The 10,802-nt window shown below is 45.7% G+C and overlaps 1 protein-coding gene across 1 annotated transcript in view; it reads left to right on the plus strand.

The window, feature by feature from the left end:
- LOC117573094 (myosin-VIIa) overlaps nt 1-10,802 on the plus strand; it is a 157,010-nt gene that overhangs the window by 108,873 nt on the left and 37,335 nt on the right. The window contains 1 exon segment of the mRNA XM_052008373.1: nt 2,195-2,590. Coding sequence (XP_051864333.1) covers nt 2,195-2,590 — 396 coding nt within the window.

Here is a 10,802-nt window from a genome sequence, read left to right on the forward strand (position 1 = left end):
GAACCGTCACAACGCCGGGGTAACTAGCGCTGTCCAGGGGTTGAAATAAGAAATTTATGTTTTGCTGAAACCCTACAAGCCGAGTATCACAAGATGTGAGACAAATCTTTATATCTGGTCGGGGCAGAGATCTCGATGGGAAAAAAAGACACAGTAGTTTTGAGTTTTATTTTTCTTTATTACTTGTTTAGCTGGTTCTGGGTAAATTAATGATAAAATGGGTACCTATGCGTCTGGGATTGTCCTCAGGTCCAACGTTGATTGAAATCTTATCGCTGGCTCGCTGGAGCCGTGTTTACTGAGGTAAGGCCCTTCATAATAACGTCATTGAAGGCGCCTGGAATATCTAGAAATGCACCCAAGGCATATTCTTTAAAGTGGTCTGCTTTTTCGATGGAGGCTACTAGAGCATAGAGAGCCGTCTTAATGGACTTGCCCTTAGTATACGCATGCTAATTTGGGGACAACAGATGCTTTGAGTTGCTTCTGATGTGCAAATAAAGTAGCTTTTCCAAAGTTTTTAGCAGGAAAGAGGTTAGGCTGATAGGCCTGAAGTCCCCACTCGAGGTCCTCCAAAGAGTGGGGATATGACCCCATGCGAGGCACGCCGAATAGATTCCCGATAGCCAAGGAACAATCGTAGGCTTGCTGGCTTGCAGCTGGCGAAAGTCCATCGAGACCATCGACCTGACCTTCGTAAAGGAGTCGATAGCCCAAATTATTTTATTGTCAGTAGTTAGACCGGCAGGGGGTCTCAAAACTGAGAGACTAGGAAAGAGCTGCCCGTCACTGTTCTCTATTCCAATACACCCGCGGGAAATTAGCTGAGAGCTGTGCTGAAACTCTTGAAGAGAACAGTGACTGGCAGCTCTTTCCTAGTCTCCCAGTTTTAAGACCCCCTGCCGGTCCACACCCCATCGCCCGACTTGAGCAGACTGGGGCTTGAAGCCTGCTTAGACAGCAGCTTCCTCAGTCGGGTTGACCGTGTTAAATTTCTTAAGAAGCTGAAGTGCTCGTTCACCCTGGATGACTATCGAAAGGTGGACATTTGCCTTTGTCATCTCCACCACGGGCGTTTTCATCAGGACTTTGATACCGTTCAGCCAGCCCCCACCTTCGCTTTGGGCTATCTGAGGTGTTCTCCATCCTTAGAAACTGGAGTTGACCAATGTGCTATGGGTCAACCGCCACTGTTCTGCGAACATTTTCCCATTAGGGTCTCCTTTGTCGATTAGAGCAACGGCCACATGTCGCCGGTTTAAGTGCTCGTTTCCTCCTCACTGGAGCCATGGACTCGACCTTAGTAACCGTCCTTCTCATAAACACACCTGTTTATGGAATGATGCGGCGGAAGATTCTCCTTAAAGGAAAGGAGGCATCTCCGATCCTATAAATTATACATATTCTTGATCAGCGTCAACAGCTGTCGAAAATAATTTTTAATAGGTATAATTAGTCTCTGAGATCCAGTGTTATTTACGAACAGACAGACATGGATACTGTCTGTTCGTAAATAACACTGGATCTCAGAGACTCAGAGATACCTATTAAAAAATTATTTTCGACAGCAATTGTTATGTTTGCACGCAGATCAAGTTTGTTTCAAATTTTTTACCACGCCCCATTTCTGCCCCCGCAAATCAACAAAAATCGAATAACAAGTGTAATTTTAAAGCAATAAGAAATACTTTTTTATGGGCAAAACCGGCTAATTATTAGGGGTCTTAGCTGCTTTGGCTGACAATATGGTATATTGCGCCGTCTATGGTATATTCTGAATGTGGTGCTATATCGATATACCAAATGTACCATTTGTTATATTTCGAGTATTTTTGAAGTATTTTGGTATATTTTGAGAATAAAACCGCATTATTTTGCTTTTATTCAAAATGTGTCGCAGGTATCTCACAGTCGAGCACACTCGACTGTAGCTTTCCTACATGTTTTTTGTTTTCTTAAACAATTTTATATGTGGCATCAAATATGTTGAATATGGTGCTGTGCTCTATCACTTAACCATTTTCTTTGTCAACTATTCTTTACGTAGTTAGAAATCTATCAAAAGGTATCATCGAATTTTTAAAATTTATTTTATTTGAATTCTGCTCAATTGTCAACAATCATGCATTGTGACATCTACAATTTGATTTGAGAATGATGATTTTATATTAATCTGACTTAATTTAATTTTCAGGCAATGCGTCGACTTGGCACTATAGTATGCAGGTTTTTTTTTTTGGACTCTCGTACTAAAGCCATTGATGTCCATCCTACGGATACTGCAAGCGACGCTGTGCAAAAGCTAGCTGACAAGCTTAATTTAGCTTCAATTGAGGGATGGGCTATTTTTCAATCAAGACCTGATGGAGAATATCATATTAAAACCTACGAATATTTATATGATGTAATATCCGCATGGGAATGTAAACAAACGTCATCTATAAACTATAAACGTCTATCTAATGGATCTTCATATGGTGAAAATCGATTTGTATTTAAAAAAAGACTGTTTAAGCCAACAAAAGAATTATCCCAGGATCCAGTTGAAGTTGGAATGTTGTATGCTCAAGCAGTACACAGCGTTGTCAAGGTATGATTTGATTATTGTTCAAGACACTATTAGCAGGGAAAGCAGATAGCGGCCTTACAATAAAAATATACACATATACATATGTAAATATGATTCTGCACTCGAACTGCGACGATGGTATTCTTTAAATGCAGTCAGATATACAATTTTACGATTGTAACGATTGTTGTACGATTGTTCCATTACATTTTTATATAGTTTCCCTAATTACAAAAAAAAAATGGTATGGATGATAAAGTTTTAATTAATGTTATATCTCTTAATGAGAAATTACCTCCACACGCTTTTTATTCATTGTTTTTAAATTTTTCATTGTTGAGCTACTAAGGTTAGGTTAGGTAGGACCGGCTGCCCCAGTACGGGGCAAAGCATAGACCAGTGGAGGTCCGTAGCTGAACCGGTAGCTTATCTACGTCTCAGAAATCGCGCAGTATGGATGCATTTTTGGCAAAAGCCAGCAGCATCCTAGGAGATAGCCGTGAGACGTCCCGAAGATCGTTGTGGCACGGCGAATTAAGGTATTTCAACCGGAGTCGGGATAACGCTGGGCATCTACAGAGAAGATGCTCGAGTGTTTCCTTAACCCCGGGCTCGTTGCATTTCCTACACTAATCACTGTTCGTGATGCCCAGCTTTACAGCATGGACAGCCGACAGACAGTGACCAGTTAAAATGCCTAGCATTAGCCTGCAGTCTTTCCTTGAAAGCTGCATGACAAATTTGGTTAAGTTTTTGTTAGTAGAGGCACACATCAGCCTTGCAGTTTTGCACGAGTTGGCATTTACGCCAGCTAGCGTCCCACTGAAGTCTAGAGCGCACCTCAATTTCCCTGCCTAGAGTTGCACATGAACATTACACGACATCGAGCCCCCACTCCCTCTTTGGCGAGAGAGTCTGCGATCTCGTTGCCATCGATGCCCTGGTGGCTTTGGATCCAATAGATCGCACGATAGATACGTTCACGACTCAGATGCTGTTCAGACGACTCTATTGCTTTTCTGCTTCTAATAGAGTTATGATTACGCTGTAAACCCCGAGCCAATTCGCAGCCTTGCCAATGACAAAAACTTCCGCCTGGAAGATGCTGCAATGGTCTGGGAGTTTATAGGAATGTTTGGAGACCGGGTCTGGACAGTATACGGCCGCTCCGACACCATCATCCATCTTCGACCGTCGGTGAAGAGGTTGAGGGCTTCGGGAATGCATAACTCTTTCCGCCAGCAGTCCGGTTCCAAGAATATAGTGTTTTAATATGGTCAGTACTGGTAAGGGGGATAGTATAGTCCAAGTCTCTACTAGTCCTACCAATGGCGCTGTACCAATGGCGCTGGGCAATCCGTCACGATTTTTCTGACACGTTGAGCTTCCATGACCTCGAGGGCTTTAGTTTTGCTGAGAGTCCAGGACCACACCTAGGTATTTCCATACTGCTAGGCTCGGCCTGCCACCACACTTGAGCATAGTACAGACTATCTTTTTCGCCATTGGCTCCGGTGGCCTTCTTCACCACGCAGGTACCTAGGTATTTTATACCTCTTCGTGAAGAGGATAAGGTCCGTTTTATCCGTGAAGAGGATAATGCTGAGCCCGGCTGATTCGGCCCATGCTTTAACTTCCCGCAAAGTAAGTTCCATTACGGAACTAAGGGTGGTTGGGCATTTCCCAGTTATCAAAATGCTTATGTCGTCAGCATAGGCAATTAACTTGGGGGCCCGTCTAGTAAATTTTAGAAGTAGGCTATTTACGACCAAATTCCAAAGGAGAGGCGAGAGAACCCCACCCTGGGGAGTGCCACCTCGCACTACCTTTGTAATGGCCGCATCGCCCCACGTAGCCACCACCCGCCTGTCACAAAGAAGGCGGTTGACCCATCTGTGGATCGCTGGTGCCGTGTTAATTGAGGTAAGGCCCTTCATAATAGCATCAGTGGTGACGTTATTGAAGGCGCCTGAAATGTCAAGAAATGCACCCAAGGCGTATTCTTTATAGTGGTCCGCTTTTTCTATGGAGGCTACTAGAGCATGGAGAGCAGTCTCAATGGACTTGCCCTTTGTATACGCATGCTGATTTGGGGACAACAGATGCATTGAGTTGCTTCTGATGTGCAAATCAAGTAGCTTTTCCAATGTTTTTAGCAGGAAAGAGGTTAGGCTGATAGGCCGAAAGTCATTTGGGACCACATGACTGCATTTGCCCGCCTTGGGCAGGAAAATGACTTTCGAGGTCCTCCAAAGAGTGGGGATATGACCCCATGCGAGGCACGCCGAATAGATACCCGATAGCCACGGAACAATCGTGGGCTTGCTGGCTTGCAGCATTGCTGGCGAAAGTCCATCGAGACCGGGCGACCTGACCTTCGCAAAGGAGTCGATAGCCCAAATTATTTTGTTATCTGTAATTAGACTGGCAGGGAGTCTCATAACTGGGAGACTAGGAAAGAGCTGCCAGTCACTATTCTCTATTCCAATACATCCCGGGAAATGAGTTGAGAGCAGTGCTTCAAGAGTTTCAGCACTGCTCTCCGTCCACGCTCCATCGCCCGACTTGAGCAGACTAGGACTGGAAGCCTGCTTGGACAGCAGCTTCCTCAGTCTGGAGGTGTCTTTCATGTTATCCAGGTCCGAGCAGAAGGTTCTCCATGAAGACCTTTTGGATGATCGGATCATCTTCTTGTACGACTTCAGGAGAGACCTATACTCGTCCCAGACATATTCGTTGTCCGCCTTCTTAGCAAGTTGAAACATGCTAGTAAGCTCTCCTCGTAGCGATGAGAGATCTGGGTTCCACCAGGGTGGCTTCGATCTTCTCGTCGGTCTTGAGAGTCTACAAGATTGGCGAAACGCTGAAAGTAGTCCTGCAGAAAGGACATTGACATTAGTTTCTAGGTCCTGCACCGAGTTGATGTTACCCGGCGAACCAAGAGACTTGGAAACAAGGCTAGAGAATTTCGCCCAGTTCGTGTTACGGGGATTTCTGAACGGCTGAGCCGCAGGTACCCTGTTAAAAGGAATGGTAAATTGAATGTACTTATGGTCCGAGAAGGAGGGTCTGTCCAGGACCCTCCACTCTTCAACATTGGTACACTCAGTTGAAATCGTTAAGTCCAGCACATTACTGGAGGTGGGACCTACATAGGTAGATACCTCACCCCTGTTGGCTAGTCTAAGCTTATGGTTAAGGATAAAATCAAGAACTGACTCACCCCTATCGTTGATGTCGGGACTTCCCCAGACGCTATGGTGGGCGTTGGCGTCCGTTCCGATAATAATATGCTTATTGGAGGAGCAGACCATGTCCACCAGCCTCCGCAGCTCGTCAGGTGGAGCCGGCTTGTCGTGGGCCATATAACAGGATGCCAGCATCAAACATCCTTCACGGCTCTCCAGCACCACCACGGTTAGATCGTCGTTGCTGTAATTAGGTAGTAGATGAGCTTTTAGCCCCTTCTTTACAAGGATGGCAGTTCTCGATCTGCTTACCAATGTCGGGACGTATAAATCATAGTTGGGCGACTTCAGTCCAGCCACCGTGTTGCCCGACGCTATCCACGGTTCTTGGACCAAAGCCGCGTAGGCGGACACTTCCTCCAGGGCAAGGAGTAGCTCCGCCGAAGCCGTTTTGGATTTATGGAGGTTGAGTTGCAGCACACTCATTAGAGGTTAGCAAACTCGCGGGGGGGCCCGTCTCCATGGACAGTTCCTCCCCCACCTCCTCCTCTTGTCAGTCAGGCTGAGGTGCTGGGTGGCGTCGGTCACGCTCTCGAGACCGAGATCTGCCTCAACCTCCCCAGACCTCAGCGTGTGTGTGTCCTTGTCGTTCGGATGACGTTTCTTGAGGCGAAGGTACACGCTCCCTAAGCCCCACGCCATCTTCCCATTGCGTTTATATAGCAGATCCTCGGCCTCCTTGTTGATCTGAATGATCACGTGCTGCCCACCACTGGGTAAAGGTTCATCAACCTTCAGCACGGACCAATCACTCGTCGGTATGGCCGGGTTCTGCTTTTTAAGCAGCTGAAGCGCCCGCTCTCCCTGGACAACTATTGGGAAAAGGACTTTCGCCTTCGGCATGGACGGAATATTATTCCTGTCCACCACGTCCAGCTTGGCCCCCTCCCACAGCCCGTCCAGTTTGGGTACGGTCGCTTGCAGCCACTGCAATGTTGGGTCGTCCTTGCATGTCAGGATCTTGACACCATTCAGCCAGCCAGTGCCTTCGAATGTAGGCATTGGACTGTCTGGGACATTCTCCATCCTGACAAACAGTGCGTCGACCAGCTTACTATGGGTCAACCGCCACCGCTCTGCAGACATTTTCCCGTTAGGGTCCCCTCTGTCTATGAGAGCAACGGCGAGATGCCGCCTGGCAGTTTCAGCAACCGTTGCTCTCTGTTTCGTCCTGTTCGAGTCCGTGTTGGTGGAGCCAGGTGCTCGCAGCTTCTTGCTCACTGGAGCCCCTTGCTTGGGACTCTCAGCGGACCGTTGGCGCTTGCTTGCCATGGACTCCACCTTGTTGTTGGCAGGGCCGGTAGAACCGGTCTGCACTTTATTGTCTTTTGGAAGGGGACTAAGTTGGTTTTCCCGCATCCACGTGTTGGCCCAGGCAAGCCTCTCCTGGTCCTTGACGGACAGGTTAGCTACGCCACTAAGCCTTGCGTGAATACGGGTCGCCGCCCTATTTTTTGGCCTTCTCCTTCAGCCCCCCCGTGCCCCGCTGCGCAACCTTGGAGGTGCTGGCGATAGGCAGGGGTGACTGAAGAGGAAGACGTTCCCCCTCCACCGTAGAAGTTGGCGCAGCGCTCTTTTGGTCCGTGTCGGTTAAGACCACAGCACCCGCGCGCACCAACCTCGAATTTTTGGTGGCAGTGTTGTTACAACTGATACGGCCTGCTCCCGCCGCCTCAGAGGTGTGACCGCTGGCGACACGCAGAGAGGATCTCTCCCCCCCGTGCCCGCCGGTGGTAGCAGTCACGCCTTCCACCGACGTTTGGGCTGACATCCCAGCCCGAGTTGAATAGTTTAATGAGTCCATTCCGAGACCATAGTTGGCTAATTTTGTTCTTGGGAGCCCCCCATAGCGTTTTCAGTCTGACCGCCAGACACCTCGTACCATGGATTCTGCTACTTATCTTCAGGCAGATGCCCGAAAGATAAGGAACAGAGTCCTCAGCTAGGATCTGCAGTTCCTGAAATATCGACGTATAGTAGAGATCTGCTACCCGTTGACACTGAGGTAATACAGATCCTACCCAGCCAGCACCCTCGGGGAGGGTTCAGCAGAGGATTTTTGCCAGCCGTTGAGCTACTAAGCTTTTTCAGTAGTTTTCACGCGTTAAACTATTATTTATAAAAACAAGTAAGAAAGTTACAGTCGAGTGTGCTCGACCCCTAGTAAGTAGGCGTTTTTGCCAAACAAAAGTATATCTTTAATAACTTCCACAATTTTATCTAATCGCAACCAAATTTTCAGGAATCATAATTACTATAGTTACTATTGCTAGTATAGTTACTATTGTTAGTGTATATACCAAAATTCGCAGCTCTAGCTCTAAAATTACGCTTGTTATTCGATTTTTATTGATTTTCGGTGGCGGGAGTGGGCGTGGCTAAACTTTGAAGCAAACTTTTTCTTATTTTTTAAATTGTTTCAGGTTATGTTTTTTTCACTGTAAAGGTGGTCGCACGCGACATCCGTCAGAGAATGACCCATATGCTGATTTTGTATTTCTTCTTGTAATCATAAGTTCGCTTTGATTTCGCTGAGCATAGATTTTGGAATTCTAAAGTGGCAATTGTCAAATGCATAAAATATGTCATAAGAAAGTGGAAACGCAGATTTTGTATACATTGCATTTATTGCGTTTCAGCTGCGCGATTTTCACAATTTTCATGGTTGCCAATAATGATAATGTCTGTTTTGGGTCATTCACGTTATGTTCCGAACCAAACCAAACCAACCCCCGACAGACACTCAAAAACTAGACAACCAACCTGGGCTTTTACTTTCACTACTTACTACCAACGATTACACATTAATATCAATTCACATTTTTGTTTCTACCCCGTGACCATGTATCACACCGCTCAATTAGTTAGTAAGCAAACATCGATATTTATTTATCGATAGTGTCGATTATCATAAGCTCAGAGTAAAAATTTTACAACTCTGCGACCACGTGCTTTTAAGATAAAAATTTTAATTAATTTTAAAGTTTTTTTACAATATGGAAAAAAAGGAATTTCGTGTCCTCATTAAACACTGTTTATTGCATACGGTAGAAGCCAAAACTTGGCTTGATAAGCATTACCCGGATTCTTCTCCGGGAAAATCAACCATTAAGGATTGGTATAATGAATTTAAGCTTGGTCGTGTGGCCACCGAAGACGCTGAGCGTAGCGGACGCCCAAAAACAGCAGTTACGCCAGAAAATATCGCAAAAATACGAAAAATGGTATTGGCCGACTGCAAATTAAAATTAAAGGAGATAGCTGATGCTTCAAAGATATCAGAAGGCAGTGTGTTTACGATTTTGCATGAACATTTGGATATGAGGAAGCTCTACTCAAAGTGGGCGCCACGATTTCTAGCACCGGACCAAAAGCAACAACGCATCGATGCATCCGAGGCGTGTTTAAGCATGTTGAAGCGCAATAGGACCGATTTTTTCGCCGTTACGTAACCATTGACGAAACATGGATACACCACTATACTCCAGAATCCAGTCGTCAAACTTCTGAGTGGGTGGTAGCCGGTGAAAGCCGTCCGAAGCGTCCCAAAACACAAATAAAGGTAAAACTATCAACAGCGAAAGGTATATAAAGGTGCTAGATCGCCTGGGCCAAGCGATCAAGAAAAAACGTCCACATATGGCAAAGAAGAAACCGCTGTTTCATCAGGATAATGCACCTTTGCACAAGTCTATGGCATCAATGGTGAAATTGAGCGAATTGAGGTTCGAACTACTGCCGCACCCTCCCTACTCTCCAGATTTGGCCCCCAGCGACTACTGGCTTTTTCAGATCTCAAAAAGCACCTCCAAGGCAAGAGATATCGATAAAATGAGGATATGATTGCCGATACTGAGGCCTAATTTGAGGGCAAAAGTTCAGCCTTCTACAAAAATGGCATAGAATGGTTGGAGAAGCGCTGGACTGACTGTATAGCCGTAAATGGAAACTATATTGATGAATAAAACTAAATTTTACAAAAAAAATGTTAATTGACGGACACACGTAAATATATAATCGACGCATGTTTGAGAGCATCGATTTTGGGTTGCCATTTCCTACTTAAATGTGTAATGCCCTCGCCTTGAAGTGCGTTCTTCAGATGCGCCGCATTCTATTGTTATTATATTCATTATTAATGCAATTTCGAATCCATAGCGTAGGGAAAGTACTACTTGGCCTTTTTTTCTAAATATTTATAAGTTATTTGTAATATGATGAGAAATGATTTTTTTAAGAATTAAGAATAAATAATAATAATAATAATTTTTTTTTTTTTTTGAGGTAGGGAAGAAAATGTCTACACACCACCATAGCGACGTCTCGAACTATGGCTGTGCGGGAATCGCATATGCATGCTGCCCCGCTAAAAACTCCCCCTTCCTCTGTTTCAGGTCGAAATTTTCCCAGCCCGGAACCGCATTGAATGCGCATAACTTCAGGCTGGGCGCTCTGGTGTTCTTAGCTCATCGTTTCACCTGCGACCAGGCGCCTCTTTTTGCGTCGGAGGATTCTCTCGACGTGTCTCGTTATTAATTTCCAGTTTTGCTCGTTACTTACGAGCAGTTTGGCAACGTTTTGTGGCCTCCAGATTCCATCGATCTGCGATTCAAGTAGCTCTCTTTCTGTTTGCCACTGAGGGCATGAGAAAAAAGTATGCTCTGCGTCATCTATATCGGCATCGCCATACACGCAGCTTGGCTGTTGGCGTAGTCCTCTTTGGTGCAGGTACGTTCCGAAGTATCCGTGCCCAGAAAGCAGCTGTGTCAAATAGTAGTTTACTTCGCCGAAGTCTCGGTTGCTCCATATTTTTACGTCAGGTATTTGTTTGGCGGTCCACCTACCGGTTTCTTTGTTTGTCCAGCGATCTTACCACTGTTGCATAGTTTCCTCTCTGGGGTCGGTATCAGATTCTTGGTTATTTTGGCGCTTTAGCCAGGTGCGCCGTCGCTCTCTGGCCTTCAGGTCTATAGGGATTTTGCTGC

Source organism: Drosophila albomicans, unplaced genomic scaffold, assembly GCF_009650485.2.
Source record: "Drosophila albomicans strain 15112-1751.03 unplaced genomic scaffold, ASM965048v2 utg000051l_pilon, whole genome shotgun sequence".
In the NCBI taxonomy this organism is placed as follows: domain Eukaryota; kingdom Metazoa; phylum Arthropoda; class Insecta; order Diptera; family Drosophilidae; genus Drosophila; species Drosophila albomicans.